The sequence below is a fragment of the Bubalus bubalis genome, chromosome 13 (genome assembly GCF_019923935.1).
Source record: "Bubalus bubalis isolate 160015118507 breed Murrah chromosome 13, NDDB_SH_1, whole genome shotgun sequence".
In the NCBI taxonomy this organism is placed as follows: domain Eukaryota; kingdom Metazoa; phylum Chordata; class Mammalia; order Artiodactyla; family Bovidae; genus Bubalus; species Bubalus bubalis.
In genome coordinates, this window is record NC_059169.1 from 14,579,242 (window position 1) to 14,597,202 (window position 17,961).

At 40.9% G+C, this 17,961-nt stretch overlaps 1 protein-coding gene across 1 annotated transcript in view; it reads left to right on the forward strand.

Moving 5' to 3' along the window:
• The window catches only part of LOC112577712 (ATP-binding cassette sub-family C member 4), a 161,705-nt gene that overhangs the window by 21,065 nt on the left and 122,679 nt on the right, over positions 1–17,961 (forward strand). The window contains exons 4-8 of the mRNA XM_045162483.1: positions 2,349–2,573; positions 8,277–8,366; positions 9,380–9,543; positions 10,705–10,830; positions 12,387–12,636. Coding sequence (XP_045018418.1) covers positions 2,349–2,573; positions 8,277–8,366; positions 9,380–9,543; positions 10,705–10,830; positions 12,387–12,636 — 855 coding nt within the window. The remainder of the gene's footprint in view (positions 1–2,348; positions 2,574–8,276; positions 8,367–9,379; positions 9,544–10,704; positions 10,831–12,386; positions 12,637–17,961) is intronic.

Genomic DNA, 17,961 nt, shown 5'->3' on the forward strand with positions numbered 1-17,961 from the left:
AGTCCCAAAATAGTGCTTAAGAATAATAAATGACTCTCCTCCCAAACTGCATCAGTAACACTTCATGTTTGAAATCCTTTGTTATCTTTTTGAAAGATAACAAATTTTCTATTCCAATTAAATAATAATCATTATGAAGAATAAAAAGAATTGACAGATGAGTGGAAGATATGAGCCATAAACTGGCATTATACCTTAATGAGGCTATTTCTCCAACTGTTTTTTATTTTTTGGCTGTACCAGGTCTTATTTGCTGCATGCGGGATCTAGTTCCCTGACCAGGGGTCGAACCAAGGTCCCCTATGTTGGGAGTATGGAGTCTTATCTAAAGGACCACCAGGGAAGTCCCTCAACTGGGTTATTAAATTTTGTTTCTCAGTGAAAAACTCCAGATACGCTTAGGCAGTAGAGACCTGCCTTTATTTACACTCTTTATTGCTGGATTTGTTGCATTTATCCATACTCTGTTTGGTGAGTGACATTACTTTTATTTCTCCTGTAATCACAAGGATGTTAGCTGAAATGGAGACCTGAGTAACAGGCAACAGTGATTCCCAAAGAGAATCATAAGTTTTAGGAAAGTTTGGGATGGCAGATATTACTGCTGGGATTCTGGTGGTTTGTGGCTGCAGTACTGGACTGCCCTTGGCCATACCTGGGCTGGGACTGCCTGTGTGCACAGTTTGATGTTCTTGCTTCTCTGTGTGAGCATCCACATTTCCATCTCAGGAAACTCTATAAACAGTGTGTTTGACAATCCATTTTATGAGGGACTCTTCCATGAGCTCTCTGTGCCTCTTGGAATGGGTGACAGAACATGGTGGAAAGGTATCAGAACTGGCCATTTTACTCTAGACTGATCATCTTACTTATACCTCTTCAACTAAATAGTGTTTCCTTTATCCTCTATAGTAGATGAAAATTTCCATGACTTCATGGAGGGAGAGGCAGTTGGTGCAGCCTGTGAATGTGTGTGTGTCCATTTGTGTAGAACAAGACAGGAATGCTAAGGTTTAATGAGACCCCCATATGAGGGATGGGGACATCTTTTGATAAATATCCTAATTAGGTACTAGTTGGCTGAGCAGGAAATGCTTAGTTTTTTGGTGTTTGGTGTTACGGATTCTCCTTCCCACCTCTTGTGTGTGCGTTCCTCAGCTTCAGACAGACAGAAGAGGGCTATCAAAGCAAATCTGTCAGGTAAGCCAAGCTTCCCTTGTCCATGCTAATAAGGCGGGATTGCCAGAAAAGGAAAAGCCCTGTTCCTGAAAGACTTCCAAACTTTTGGCATTTTGTCTTTTGAGAAGTCTGTGGAGGAAATGATGTTGAGGGTCAAGGTATTTACTTTTGGTGACTAGGATTCATTGAGTGTTTGGTTTTCTTTGATGGTGGAGAAAGAAGGGGACCTGGGGAGAAAGGAGTGACTAGAGGGAGGGAGTAAGTTGTGGGGCAAAGTGGCTGTTTGGCAGGGTGGGTAGGTGTTGCTGTTTCTTTGCCTTTTTCTTTGGGAAAGAAGCTTGCTTTCCCTAAGTCTTACTCAGAGTGGAAGCCTCAGTGCACCCTGAGTGAATTGGTTTAACCTTGGGGAAGAGAGGATTGGGAACATTTCTTCCAAACCACCAACTGCAGTGAATGGTGGATGGAGAACCACGGAAGACATGATTTTTTTTAGCTTGACCTCCATCATATTTAATTTTTCACTCCAAGGAACATTCCAACTTCTAGGGGGTAGAGACATATTGAGGCAGTGCTCTCGGGACCTGAGAGCCTGCAGAGCTGCCAAGCCTGGTTTCTCTGTGGTATTCCAGCTGAAGCTGATTCCCATTCCCTTGACCTACAGACATGTGGAGTTTGGGATGGAAAAGAGTGGATGTGTTTGTGCCAGAGTCTCAGTTCATAAAGATTCACAAAGAAGGTAATAAAAGCATGTCTCCCATATGTGAACCAGGTTGACTTTCTATTGGGCTGGGACATTAAGAATACAGGGGACAGGGGCAGGCTGCCACAGGCTTCTTCATATGGAAGCAGATTCTTCTTCTGCCACCTTTTTCCTTATTCATCTTAAGGCTCAGTTGGTATTGAGCCTGGTTGTGGTATTTACTGAGCATTCACATTACACTAAGCATGATACTAAGGCTTTACTATTTTTGAATGTAAAATTTTGTCTTAAGCTTAAAACTGTTGTCCACTTGTCTTATAGGAGATAGTGAATCTGCATATTTTTCTTTTAAATTAGCCATGAATGTATCATTTTGTCAAAATGTATTTTTAGCATGCTAATGCTAAAAGTAAATCTGTGTAAAGAGAAACTAACATTTCTAATTAAGGCTTTTTTTCTTTTCTTTCAGGAAGGCACCAGAGTAGTTCAACCCATATTTTTGGGGAAAATGGTTAGTTATGTTGAAACCTACGATCCCAATGATTCTGCTGCTTTGCACGAAGCCTATGGCTACACAGCAGGGCTGAGCACCTGCGTGCTCGTGTGGGCTGTTCTGCACCACTTGTACTCATACCACATTCAGCGTGTGGGGATGAGGCTGAGAGTAGCCGTGTGCCATATGATCTACCGCAAGGTAAGTGCCACTGGGTAACACAATGTGTACCTCCCCTGAAGCATCAGAAATATTTTGGGAAAGTTCTCTGTAAATTAAAAATTTTGTAACTGGGATCATTTATACTTTGCTAGGGCTTCCAGATGATGGTTCAGTGTTAAAGAATCTGCCTGCCAATGCAGGAGACACTGGTTCAATTCCTGGGTCTTGAAGAGCCCCTGGAGAAGGAAATGGCAACCCACTCCAATATTCTTGCTGGGAGAATTCCCTGGAGCCGGGCAGGCTACAGTCCATAGGGCCTCAGAGAGTTGGACATGACTGAGTGACTGAACAGAAGCAGAGAAGCTTATTTGCATCAAGCCAAGTTTGTTGTCCTTTAAGCAAACTTTACAAATATATAATAAAAAATTTTCTATTGAGATCAGATCAAGACTGCCTTTGATGACTTTTAGTCATAGGCTGTTACACAATATCTACTAAATTTGTAACAAAATCTAATTAAAAAATATGTACCAAAAATATCACATTGATTTTCAGTGTTTTCATGCCAAAGTAGTATTGATGGAAATTTTGTTGTTGTTCATTAAAACCTTCATTTATATCAAAGTTGTATTTGAAAGTGAACTTCAGTGATTGGATTAAATCTAGGAGATTTAATTTATAAAATTAAATATAGGAGACCAGAATGTGTTTGAGAAAGGGAATGATTATATTTTTATATGGCCCATTTACTCATATTCAGTAAAATTGTGTTAACTAAAGAAAAATATAAATAAAATCTATGCATATAGAGACTCACTCACTATATTCTATAATTATGATTGTTTTAATGGTATTAAAGAAAATAGTTGGATATTTGGGATAAAACCTGAAATTTTCCATTGTTCTTGGCAATTTGGAGAGAATTTGTGGCAGTTCATTCAAATTATTTTCATAATTAAATATTTCCTTTTTGTCTTTAGCATGCATTATAGCAGTTTTAATAAGACCTGATTTGATGTGTTCAGTGATTTCCTATTGAGAAATGCCATAGAATTATTTCATAGTTTATTCTGGTCTTAGCTAATATAAAAAGAGTAAGGATTTCGGGTGTCTTTACAAAGAAATTGCCACAAATACACTATGTCAGGAGCTGAAGACTCCATATAAACTTGATCCTGTGTATCTTGTTGCTCTGGGTTGTTTGCTTTTTTTCAAATCCTTACTTAACTGTATTGTATACTTGAAAGTTGCTGAGAGAGTGGGTCTTAGTGAGCTCATCTCACATACACAAAATGATAACTACATGAGATGATGAATATGTTAATTGGTTTTAAAACAGAAATCATTTTTGTATTTTTAACAAAACATCATGTTGTGCACCTTAAATATATATAATTTTTATTTAAAAAATCCTTATTGAAAACTAAACCAAACAATTTAAATCAAAATTATTGCTTCTTTTACCTGCTTGCTACTTATCTAGAGATTCTGTTTCTTAGGAATGCTTTTCTTTGCAAAATGTAAGGTGTCTTCTCATCTTTTCTTGAGCAGAGTCTTATTAATGTCAGGGCTGTGTGAATCCAGGGCCTGACATCTCACGCTCGGTGTTTGGCTATTGCACGTGAGCAGGTTTCCTCTTGGGTGATGCGGAAATGGCAGCGGTGCCTGTCCACTCTAGTCAGGGGTCTTCCTTGTCCTTCATCATCATCTTGTGTACGTGCGTGCTTGCTCAGTCGCTAAGTTGTGCTCTGTGACCCCATGAACTGTAGCCCTCCAGGCTCCTCTGTCCATGGACTTTCCCAGGCAAGAATATAAGAGTGCATTGCCATTTCCTCCTCTAGAAGAGGTAGATTTTTAACCACTGAGCCACCAGGGAAGCCCTATTCTCTTTCGCAGTCTACCATTTAGCAGAAAAATACTTAGATTTCCCCACAAATGATGCTTGTCTTCCTAGATCACGCTTAGCTCCCATGAATATGCATTAAATTCACCAGAACTATACTGTGAAAGCCTTAAGTTAGGTGTGAGGTTGCTTCCAAAACATACAATTGTAGAGAAAAAAATAGAGCTTAACATAATTTCATAATTGGAGAGCCTAGAAAATTAGAAGCATACAGGAAGTGAGTAGACTTCCCTGGTGGGTCGGTGGTGGAGGGTCCGCCTTCCAAAGCAAGAGATTCAGGTTGGATTCCTGGATCGGGAAGGTCCCCTGGGGAAGGAAAAGGCAACACATTCCAGTGTTCTTGCCTGCAAAATCCCATGGACAGAGAAGCCTCATAGGCAATAGCCCATAGGGACACAAAAGATGTAGGTGCGACAGTGACTAAACAACGACAATAGCAGGATATGAGCAAGGTGGATACAGTTGCGGGCTGGAGATATCCAGAGAAAAAATACCTTATTACATAAATTTGTACAATATTCTTATAGTATGATGTTTCCACTAACAGTCCAAATACTGCCAATCAACAAACTATATCCAGGTAGAACCAGGCCAAATGATATTGGATAATCATTGTGGAATGAGGGAGGTGAGCTGAAGCTAACTATCCCATTTGCTGTAGGGAAGAAGAAAGCTAGAGAAGATTTTCTTTTTCTTAATTTGATAATTAGTTAAACAATGCATTTTATGTCTGACTTCTAAAGATTGGCATCAGAACAATTATACAGTGCTTACAACCATATGTTTTCACTAAAGATACAACTATTTTAGCAAATCCTGCTAGTGCATACTAGTCTAAATTTGATCTCCATGTGGAGCAAGTGGGGACTCAGCAGAAGTACTAGGCACCTTATGAAAACATAGTTTGATGGGTTTCTGATTTAAGTACGTCTTAGGATGTGTTTAGTCACTTCAGTCGTTTCTGACTCTTTGCAACCCCATGGACCGAGTAGCCTGAGGCTGCTCGGTCCAACTCGGTCCATGGGATTTTCCAGGCAAGAATGCTGGAGCAGGTTGCCATTTCCCACTCCAGGAGATCTTCCCAACCCAGGGATCGAACTCAGGTCTCTTGCTTTGGCAGGCGGATTCTTTGCCACTGGCACCACCTGGGAAACCCCAGCATCTTGGCATGGGGCCCAAGAATTTAAACCTTAACAGGTCTCTGCTGCTGCTTTGGTGAACCACTGATGCAAAGTTTCCAAACTGAGTGAAAATTATTAGCATGCCAACTAATGTAGATGATTTAGTATTTGATAACATAAATTGAGAAACACTGGCTTGTTTTTCTTGCTGTGGTTATTGATCTTTTAACCTGGAGAATTGAGTATCACATTAAATACTTATGTATTAAATAACAGCTATTCTCTATTTAGTTTTGTCATGTGCATTTAAGGAAAAACTGAATAAAATGAGTTTAAACAGAAAAAAAAAAAGTTAGGTGTGAGGTGATGGTTCAGTCAAAACTTACTCTTCGCTGTATAGGTGAGCCATAGTCCACCTGTTTTATTTCTTTCCAGCTAACACTTTGGAACATCACCTTTGGGAAATCTGATCTGACCTGGCATGTATGCTGTGTGAAGGTGAATTTCTCCCAAAGGTGTTCATTTGCTGGCTTGATTATGCCTGAAAGAACTGTCCCTGTATGAAGTCAGGAATTTTAGAGGTTAAACCATAGACTTAATCTGAAATTCAAGAAATGTGGGAAAGACAAATTTCCTTGTGCCTAGCCTTTCATCTAGGGCATCAGATGTTAAAGAATTTTCCTGCAATGAAGGAGACCTGGGTTCAATTCCTGGGTCAGGAAGATCCCCTGGAGAAGGAAATGGCAGCTCACTCCAGTATTCTTGCCTGGAGAGTCCCACCAACAGAGGAGCCTGGCGGGCTACAGTCCACAGGGTTGCAAAGAGTCGGACATGACTGAAGTGACTTAGCACTAGACCAGCCTTGCATCCAGAATCCTGCTGAGGTGCAGAATAAGACACTTCTTTTTTGAAGGTTACAGGTGGGCTGATTCCTAGGGGCAAATCTGGTGCTACAGAGCAGCTCTGAACATTTGTGGCTCTTATTCAACTTCTAATCCCTGGTCCTGGGAAGAAGTCACATTGGGTGTTAGAAATGGGATGGCTACTAAGCTCATAGTTGTAATTTGTCTGCACCATTGGTTTATGGCTGGGGCACATCTCCAGGAGCTCTCTAAGGCTGCACATCTGCAGCTTCCTAAAATGCCCCATTCAGCATTTTAGTGTTCTTTTCAGCTGAACTTGGAATGATCTTTCAGGAGGTATCCTATGTAAAATGACTTGTTTATTCACATTTCCACAGCTTTGGTAAAATTACTTTTTATCATTGATTTTTTAAATTGTGGCAAAATATATACAATATAACATTTACTATGTTAACTCTTTTTAAGTACACTGTTTATTCACATCAAGTATTTTCACATTGTTCAGAACTTCCCTCCCCTCATCCATCACCATGCTACTTCTTCTCTCTCTGAATTTGACTACTTTAGGTGCTGTATATAAGTATAATCACACAATGTTTGTCATTTTGTGTCTAGCTTATGTCATGTAGCACAATGTCTTCAAGGTTCATCTATGTTGAAGCCGGTGCCAGAATTTAATTTCTTTTTAAGGCTGAATAATATTCCATTATTGGAGAAGGAAATAGCAACCCACTCCAGTACTATTGCCTGGAAAATCCCATGGACACAAGCCTGGTAGGTGACAGTCCATGAGGTTGCAAAGAGTCGGACACGACTGAGCAAAGGCAATCAAAAGGCAATATTCCATTATAGGTCTATACAACATTGTTTGTATCCATTCATCTGTCAGTGGATTTTTGGATTATTTCCACCTTTGGCTATTGTGAACTTTTGCACATAGGTGTGCAAAAAGATCAAGTTTGTGTGTTCAGTTCTTTTGAGTACATCCACAAAAGTGGTCTTGCTGTGCTAGATGCTGATTTTATGTTTACTTTTTTGAGGAACTGCTATACTCTCTTCCATCACAGCTATACTGTTTTACATTCACACTTGATTGCTGAGTTTTCTATTTAATTCAAGGACTAAACAAGAAGTTTTTATGAACCATGACATTTTGTTTGCATCAGAGCCTCCACTTGATGGTTTGTTGAAGCAACTCGTGGTGTCTGTTCAGGTTCCTCAGCTTTCTAGGGCATTTTTCAGAGGTCTTTGCCAAATAAAGGGACTGTGAAACACAGGCTCTGTTTTTTAGATTCAGAAGACTGGCATTAAGAACAGAGGTTCCTCACAGGAATAGTGTTTTGAGCATTATACTCATTTCAGAATGAAAGGGAATGAAGATTCCCTTTCATACTCTTCAGAATGAAGATTCCATACTCTTTAGAATGAAGAAACTAAACCCAAAGTGTTAAAATGACATCACCCAAAGAATTAATGATTGATTCCAGATTTATAGTCCAAGTCTCTTATTTTATTTCCTTAATGCAATCTCTCCACTCTCATATAATTTGCCTCAAAAGTACTTTAGTTGACCCCTAAGTCTAAATCTATACCCTTTACACTTCAGGCAGGTCCAAGTTCACTGAGAAAGTGGGTGGGGGATTTGCTTCTACCTCCCTCTCCTCCCTTTACCGTCCTTGTGGCTGAGGTTTCTGCCACACTGAGGATAGGAAGGATGAAGGTGGGTCCCTAGAGCCCTGCTGTCATCCTGACACCAGGCAAGATCCCAGGAAAATACGCTTTATTTTGTTATGTTCTTAGAGTGACTTGCTATCACCTTAGGAATCCGGATCTCTGTCTCCCTCTCTCATTTCAGGCACTTAGCCTAAGTAGCTCGGCCATGGGGAAGACCACCACAGGCCATATAGTCAACCTGCTGTCCAACGATGTGAACAGGTTTGACCAGGTGAGCTGCCCCTGAGGGATCCTCTTCCATGTCCTGTCTTTCTCACTGGATTCAGCTCATTGGGATGCCAGATGCCAGCATTTGGTGTCGGCCAGGGTTCTGTTGAGGACTTAAGTGTTCTCTTTGCCCAACTCTCATTTCCTCTATGTGCAACTTAGATGTAATAATCTGGATTGTCCTGTAGATGAGGGTTTTGTTTTTCTAGTAACAGACAGGCAGCAGTGTTCTTGCCCGGCTCAGTGAGTGTCCCTAGGGGTCCTCCTGGCATGGCCCTTCTGGGTACGTGGAGTCAGTGTTGCTGCCTGAACTGTCTCCCTCCTCCTCTGGCTGATGAAGGCCTGGTGGGCAGGGGTTGTTCTTTCCCCTGTGCCCTGTTCAGTGCCTGCTGCATAGGGAGCCTGCGAGGAATAATACCAAGTGGGTGGCCCTCAGCCAGACACAGCCTACTCTCTTCTGTCCCCTCACACTCTTTTTTCCACTTACTTTATGAATAGATCACAGTATCCAGGGCCTTGTAGCTGTTGGTCAGACGTTTCTCTTTCAGTTATTCATTCATCAAGCATGAAGTAAGGCCACTACTCAGTTTCAAGGTTGAATATGATTTAGTTTTTGCTGTGGAGAAACCACAGCCCATTAGGGAGGTAAGTACATAAATAATTACTAGAGAGTGTGGTACTTATCATAAGTTTTTCTTGGGTGCTAGTGTGAGATGGGGGCTGAATATAGGGGGAAGTGAGAGTTTGGGGATGCCCTGAGCTCATTTGCAGTGTAGACAAAATCAACATCTTCCTTCAGGTTGGGTTCTCCCTGGATGTCCCTGAAGCTGGCCCTGTGCTGCCAGGAACAGCGTCGTCTGGGCTGGACATGGGTTTCTGCTTTAGCTGGTTTAAAACCCACTGAGAATCCCTGTTTAGGTTCCAGTCTGTTCTTTCAGAGCAGATTGTTTCTACACTGTGTCTTTACTGATTTTGATTGTATACAGTCTCAAGAAGGCTTTGTCTTTCTCTTTTAAGGTAACAATGTTCTTGCACTATCTGTGGGTGGGGCCACTGCAGGCTATCGCAGTGACCGCCCTGCTCTGGATGGAAATAGGAATGTCATGCCTTGCTGGGATGGCGGTTCTCATTATTCTTCTGCTTTTGCAAAGCTGCTTTGGAAAGTTGTTTTCATCACTCCGGTAAGAGAAACGCTGGTTTAAAAAATAGGTGATACGTGCTTGGTAACATCCACAGTCTGCCAATGAAGTCGATGCTTCTGTTCAGAAACAAAACCAATGCCTTCTCTAATCTTCTTTGCATGGGTTGTAGACCCTTCAGGCTTAGCCAGTAGAGGCTCCAGCCTTAACCTGAGGGCTGATCTTTAAACAGAAAAGGTGACGGCCCTCACTGGCTCCTCCTGACACTGTACCTGAATAAGTGGAGAGTCCTTAAGAAGAATTTACCAATGTCCAAGTTATTTAAACATTATTAAAAAGAGTAATAATTTTACAGGCCCATTTCTAGCTGCATTTATTTTTGTTAAGCTTGTTTTAGAGCCACCTTCAGGTAGTGTATTTATGTCTTGTTTTATTTCAATGTTTCCATTAAGTTATAGGCACCCCAAGGGCAAGGTTGACCTTAATTGTGTCTTTATAAAACCCCACAGTCCCAGCAGCATATGTGATAGAACAGTGGCTGGTGATGAAGGGCCTAATGGTGATGAGATAGACCTGAAGCAGGTCCCAGAGGGTTGGAGGTGGGTCATTGTCAGGTTGTCAGGTGATGGAGGTATTGTGCTGTTTGAAGATTTTTTTCCTTGAGTTTTTTCTTTTTATGTGTGAATTTACATGTGATATTTTTGTCTATTTGAAATTTCCTTTCCTGTCTTTGCTGTTGAGAGATGCTCCTTATCTTTCAAGGCTCTGTTCCAATGCTACCACGTCTCTAAAGATTTTCTTGCTCTCTTTTCCCAGTGGAATTAACAGCCCCATCTTTTCAGCTCCCCAGAATTTTACTCCTATTTTTTTACATCATAGACACTGTCTTCCTGGTCCATCCGTTTCTGCCTTCTCTGCCCAAGCACAACCTCCTTGGGAAGATTGTTTGTATCTGACTCATTTCAGGTCTTCCTTAGCTGATATGGCAAGTTCTCCAAGTTACTTCTTGAATGGGACTGAATGGTTGACTTCCTAATTGAAGATTTTCTCAATGTGTACTTTGAGTAGGACTTGCCTGCGTTGTCATCTCAAAAGAGCTATAGAAAATAATTTGATTACTGATCCCTCCTTGTGCCCACTGTTGCTGCTACAGAAAGTTATGCTGTGATCACTAAGGCTCATCTCTCATGTCTGTCCCCTCAGGAGTAAGACCGCAGCTCTTACAGATGACAGGATCAGTACCATGAGTGAAGTTATAAGTGGCATCAAAACAATAAAAATGAATGCTTGGGAAAAGTCATTTATAGACCTTATTTCCAGACTGAGAAGGTAAGTTTATTTATTTATTTTTTTTAATGTATCAGTGTATGTTTGTACTGTTTTATTTCCTATTTTTACTAAATGGTTTAGAAGTCTTACTGAGTTTTCACATTAAGGTAAATTTAAATACTACCCCTCCATCCCCCCATATGTGGCAAGAGGGTTAAGGGGAATAGTAGAGATGTAATTTTCAGCTGCTCTTTCATTTACCATCTTTTTGAAATACATATGATTCTTACTTATACAGAAATGAAATTCCAAATACTTCTTAATGCTGCAAATTCCAATTAAGCAATGATTCTAAGATATTAGTGTTTGAGATGATATTTAAACTAAAGCTATAATATATGTTAATATAGCATAAATGGGGAGATTATAGATTGAGTGTACCTGTATCAGGCCAAACATTATGGATCAGTATTACTCATTCCAAACAGAGCCATGAAAATACTATCTATTTGTCTTTGCTTTATGTTTGTAGATTTTTAAAAAATGTTTCATTTAAATATCTGATGAGCTTTTATACTCTAGCACAGGGTATTTAAAATTTTCTGGGAGTAACCTGTCACCTCTCACTTTGCATCTTTGTGGGGGCCCCGCCCTCTGCTGGAAATACACACTCATCTTCCTTCTTCTCTGGTCTCTGCCAATCCTAACTGACTCCTGCTCATCTTCTCAGGGTCCACATGTGTGTGACTTGTCCTGTCTCTACTGCTCTGAGTTACATGACTCAACTCTGTGTTCCTGTGGGGATGTGCTGGCTGCCTCGGTCTAATGTCTTGGTGTCTCACAAATTTTGTGTTTATTCTTTTTTAAAAATGTACACACGCTTCATACTACATCTTTTTTATTTCTTTATTCATTTATTTTTGGTTGTGCTGGGTCTTCATTGTTGTACACAGGATTTCTGTAGTTGTGGTGTGTGGGGGCTGCTTTTTCATTGATGTTCTTGGGCTTCTAACTGGTGGTTTCTCTTGTTGCGGAGCAGAGGCTCCAGGTGCACAGGCTTCAGTAGCTGCAGTAGTGCACAGGCTCTAGAGCTTGGGCTCAGTAGTCGTGGCACATAGGCTTAGTTGCTCTGCAGCATGTGGAATCTTCCAGACCAGAGATTGAGCCCCTGTCTGCTGCACTGGGAGGCCAATTCTTATCCATGGGACCATCAGGGAAGTCCTGAGGTTTATTATTCTTTTCCTCTCCAAGTTCATGAGGTCCTGATGGGGGTGGACATTTTTTTCTGTCATCAATGAGGAGCCCAGCACAGGATATGTGGTTGTGAATGCTTGCTGAATGTATGTATGTTCAAATCTGTCAGATTGAGCCCAGTTTTTTAAAACTGTGGCATTAAGACTTCATTTAGTTGGAAAAGTGAAGTGGTGATGAAGTGTGTAGTCCTTGGTTTGAGGCAGAGTCCCAGGTGTGCACTCTGAGTGTCTCCATGACATGATTGATGGTTTACCTTAATTTGTGTCCACTTCCTCAAAAGGGGCCACTCACACAGGGCACTTGAATTCATGTGTTGGATGTCAATAGTTCTTAAAAATGCTATTTCCTACTGTCCTTTCTAGGAAGGAAATTTCCAAGATTCTGAAAAGTTCCTACCTTAGAGGAATGAATTTGGCCTCATTTTTCACTGTCAGCAAAGTTATGATTTTTGTCACTTTCATCACCAATGATCTCCTTGACAACCGGATTACAGCCAGCCAAGTGTTTGTGGTGGTGATGCTGTTCGAGGCTCTGCGGTTTTCGAGCACCCTCTACTTCCCCATGGCTGTCGAGAAGGTGTCAGAGGCCATTGTCAGCATCCAAAGAATCGAGGTTTGGTGACAGATAACCTTTTTCCATTGCAGGTGGATTCTTTTGTAAATTGCCTCCTTTTTTGTGGGGTCACTGTGTTCCAGTTAGGTGAGATTTAACTCTCTCAGTGTCAAATCTGTCAGTCATTCCAAACTGTCTTACATACTCCTGTCTCCTCTTAGGTAGAATGCATTACAAAGAACGTAGGATCCCTGCTCATTTAGGGGCAGTAATATCAATAGCAGTGGCACAGGCTCTATGTGCAGTGATGCCTGCAGGGCAGTTAAAGTGACCCAAAGCAAGAGGAGGAAGGAAGCAGACCGCATCTCCTGTGCTGACTCAAACGAGATTTGTGTGTATGTGATGAGGTTTCTATACTATTAAAAAACTATTACCCATAAAACAGATCAGCCATACTGGGTCATTTCTGATTCCCTGAGTTTATCATTCTTTCTTATGGGACTTCTAGCAACACTGATAAGGGATAGTCCATGCAGTTTACAAAATTTCTTTTTCATAGCTTTCATGTCTTGACATAAGACATTCAGGAATATCCTTGGACTGTAGTGATGTAATGAGTGACACGGTAATTTGTCCAAGATGGAAGCTTCATGTGTGTGTTGTGTGGCTGTGCTTTTATTATTGTTGATATTAGTCTAATTTTTCTTAAGGCCTTTAACTAATTGGATGAGGCCCACCTACATTATTGAGGATAATCTGCTCTATGCTCTACTGAGAGTCTCCTTATTTAAGTGTCCATCTCATCTGAAAAATACTTTCACTGTAATACATGTTTGAACAAATGTCTGGGGACTGTGGTTTACCTAAATTAACATAAAAGTAACTATCACCCAAAGGGATGGTGTTGTGGGGGGGGAGGGACGGGGGTTTAGGATGGGGAACACGTGTATACCCATGGTGGATTCATGTTGATGTATGGCAAAACCAATACAGTATTGTAAAGTAATTAACCTCCAATTAAAATAAATAAATTTATATTTAAAAAAAGTAACTATCACACCCTCTTGAATCCCTATCTCCTCCTTTGAACTCTTGGACATGACTTTGTCCTCACTAAGCCAGGTGTAAATGGATTTCTTTCCCTCCCTGAGCTCCAGACTTACCTAAAGGGCAGATACAGTGCCTCATTCATCTTTGTAGTCCTCTCAAATAGAAGATGCTCAGAAAATATTTAACTGAAGAAAACTTCCAGCTTCATCATGTCTGGGCTCTTGCAAATGCCTAATCATTAAGTATGGTTGTAGTGGAAAAAAGTAGTAACTCTGATTCTTTGGTAGATTGTGTGATACACCAGGAACTGTGGCATGAAAGGGATCCTGCAGAAGGTTTTCAGGGAATTGTGTTCAAATATTTGGGTAGGGTTTTTTATTCCTTTCCCACCAAAATGCAATTGAATTGTCAGAAGCCTGAAATTTCTTCCCATGTAGATGTGTGCAGTAATATTAAAATTATGACCTGGGGAGAATATTGAATTTTCTGGGGCTGACAAATTTTCTTTGTCAGGCTGCTTTGTGTTCTGATGAAGGAAGCACTTGTGATCTGGGCAGAAAACCTAAAATTTCCCTTGTGTATACAAGATGTCTGGCAGGAAGTTGGTCTAGGAATTTAGAGATCTGCCAGCAGTAGCTATTTTCAGTAAAGATGGGACAAATGGTTGAGAATAAGAGTGGTGAGAAGAGTAGGTGTTATCATTGAAAACTGCTTCCTGGTGAAGTAAAGTGAAGTTGCTCAGTCATGTCCGACTCTTTGTGACCCCATGGACTGTAGCCTACCAGGCTTCTCCATCCATGGGATTTTCCAGGCAAGAGTACTGGAGTGGGTTGCCATTTCCTTTTCCAGGGGATCTTCCCGACTCAGGGGTCGAACCCAGGTCTCCTGCATTGCAGGCAGACACTTTACCCTCTGAGCCACCAGGGAAGCCCTTGCTTCCTGGTGGGTTGAAGTAATTCGGGTAAGACTTTCATTTAGATATTAGGTGCTTCTTCAGCCCATATAGTTTCTACAACCCTTTAAAATATTTAGTTGTCTAGTTCATCAGAATCACATAGTTCAGTTCAGTTCAATTCAGTTGCTTAGTTGTGTCCAACTCTTTGTAACCCCATGGACCGTAGCACACCAGGCCTCCCTGTCCATCACCAACTCCCGAAGCCTACTCAAACTCATGTCCATTGAGTTGGTGATGCCATCCAACCATCTCATCCTCTGTCGTCCCCTTCTCCTCCTGCATTGATCTTACCCAGCATCAGCGTCTTTAAACCCATATTATCATACTTTGGAGTTTCTGATTCACTAGAATTTTTTATTCCTTTTCCACCAAAATTCAGTTAAACTGTCTGAGGCTTGAAATTTCTTCCCATGTAGATGTGTGCAGTAATATTAAAATTATGATGTGGGGAAAACTTTGACTTTTCCGGGGCTGACAGATTTTCTTTGTCCAGCTGCTTTGTGTTCTGATGAAGGAAGCACTTTTTATTTGGGCAGAATCAAAAGTGATTTGAATGGTCTAGTGGTTTCCCCCACTTTCTTCAATTTAAGTCTGAATTTGGCAATAAGGAGTTCATGATCTGAGCCACAGTTAGCTCCCAGTCTTGTTTTTGCTGACTCTATAGAGCTTCTCTGACACTGGCTGCAAAGAATATAATCAATCTGATTTCGGTGTTGACCATCTGGTGATGTCCATGTGTAGAGTCTTCTCTTGTGTTGTTAGAAGAGGGTGTTTATTATGATCAGTGCGTTCTCTTGGCAAAACTCCATTAACCTTTGCCCTCCTTCATTCTGTACACAAGGCCAGATTTGCCTGTTACTCCAGGTATTTCGTGACTTCCTACTTTTGCATTCCAGTCCCCTACAATGAAAAGGATATCTTTTTGGGGTGTTAGTTCTAAAAGGTCTTGTAGGGCTTCATAGAACCATTCAACTTCAGCTTCTTCAGTGTTACTGGTCGGAGCCTACACTTGGATTACCATGATATTGAATGGTTTGCCTTGGAAACGAACAGAGATCATTCTGTCGTTTTTGAGATTGCATCCAAGTACTGCATTTCGGACTCTTTTGTTGACCATGATGGCTACTCCATTTCTTCTAAGGGATTCCTGCCCGCAGTAGTAGATATAATGGTCACTGGGGTTAAATTCACCCATTCCAGTCCATTTTAGTTCCCTGATTTCTAGAATGTTGATGTTCACTCTTGCCATCTCCTGTTTGACCACTTCCAATTTGCCTTGATTCATGGACCTAACATTTCAGGTTCCTATGCAATGTTGTTCTTTATAGCATTGGACCTTGCTTCTATCACCAGTCACATCCACAACTGGGTGTTGTTTTTGCTTTGGCTTCATCCCTTCATTCTTTCTGGAGTTATTTCTCCACTGATCTCCAGTAGCAAATTGGGTACCTACTGACCTGGGGAGTTCATCTTTCTGTTTCATATTGTTTTCTGTTTGTTTATTCTGTTTTCATATTGTTCATGGAGTTCTCAAGGTAAGAATACTGAAGTGGTTTGCCATTCCTTTCTCCAGTGGACCACATTCTGTCACAATTATGAACACAGCTTCATGACATTGTACAGGAGACAGGGATCAAGACCATCCCCAAGAAAAATAATTGCAAAAAAGCAAAATGTCTGTCTGAGGAGGCCTTACAAATAGCTGTGAAAAAAAGAGAAGCAAAAATCAAAGGAGAAAAGGAAAGATATACCCATTTGAATGCAGAGTTCCAAAGAATGGCAAGGAGAGATAAGAGAGCCTTCCTCAGTGATCAATGCAAAGAAATAAAGGAAAACAATAGAATAGGAAAGACCAGAGATATCTCAAGAAAATTAGAGATACCAAGGGAATATTTCATGCAAAGATGGGCTCAATGCAGGACAGAAATGGTATGGACCTAACAGAAGCAGAAGATATTAAGAAGAGGTGGCAAGAATACACAGAAGAACTGTACAAAAAAGATGTTCACAACCCAGATAGATAATCATGATGGTTTGATCACTCTCCTAGACCCAGACATCCTGGAATGTGAAGCCAAGTGGGCCTTAGGAAGTATCACTATGAACAAAGCTAGTGGAGGTGATGGAATTCCAGTTGAACTATTTCAAATACTAAAAGATGATACTGTGAAAGTGCTACACTCAGTATGTGAGCAAATTTGGAAAACTTAGCAGTGACCACAGGACTAGAGAAGGTCAGTTTTCATTCCAATCCCAAAGAAAGGCAATGCCAAAGAATGCTCAAACAACTGCACAATTGAACTCATCTCACATGCTAGTAAAGTAATGCTCAAAATTCTCCAAACCAGGCTTCAGCAATATGTGAACTATGAACTTCCACATGTTCAAGCTGGTTTTAGAAAAGGCAGAGGAACCAGAAATCAAACTGCCAAGATCTGCTGAATCATCGAAAAAGCAAGAGAGTTCCAGAAAAACATCTATTTCTGGTTTATTGACTATGTCAAAGCCTTTGACTGTGTGGATCACAATATATTGTGGAAAATTCTGAAAGATATGGGAATACCAGACTAGCTGACTTGCCTCTTGAGAAACCTGAATGCAAATCAGGAAGTAATAGTTAGAACTGGACATGGAACAACAGACTGGTTCCAAATAGGAAAAGGAGTACATCAAGACTGAATTTTTTTACCTGTTTATTTAACGTATATGCAGAGTACATCATGAGAAATACTGGGCTGGAGGAAACACACGGTGGAATCAAGACTGCCAGGAGAAATATCAACAACCTCAGATATGCAGATGGCACCACCCTTATGGCAGAAAATGAAGAAGAACTAAAGAGCCTCTTGAAGAAAGTGAAAGAGGAGAGTGAAAAAGTTGACTTAAAGCTCAACATCAGAACACTGAAATCATGGCATCTGGTCCCATCACTTCATGGCAAATAGATGGGGAAACAGTGGAAACAGTGGCTGACTTTGTTTTGGGGGGCTCCAAAATCACTGCAGATGGTGATTGCAGCCATGAAATTGAAAGACTCTTGCTCCTTGGAAAGAAAGTTATGACCAACCTAGATAGCAGATTAAAAAGCAGAGACATTACTTTTCAACAAAGGTCCATCTAGTCAAGGCTATGGTTTTTCCAGTGGTCATGTATGGATGTGAGAGTTGGACTATAAAGAAAGCTGAACACCAAAGAATTGATGCTTTTGAACTGTGGTGTTGGAGAAGACTCTTGAGAGTCCCTTGGACTGTAAAGAGATCCAACCAGTCCATCCTAAAGGAGATAAGTCCTGGGTGTTTATTGGAAGGACTGATGTTAAAGCTGAAACTCAAATAGTTTGGCCGCCTGATGTGAAGAGCCAACTCAGTTGAAAAGACCCT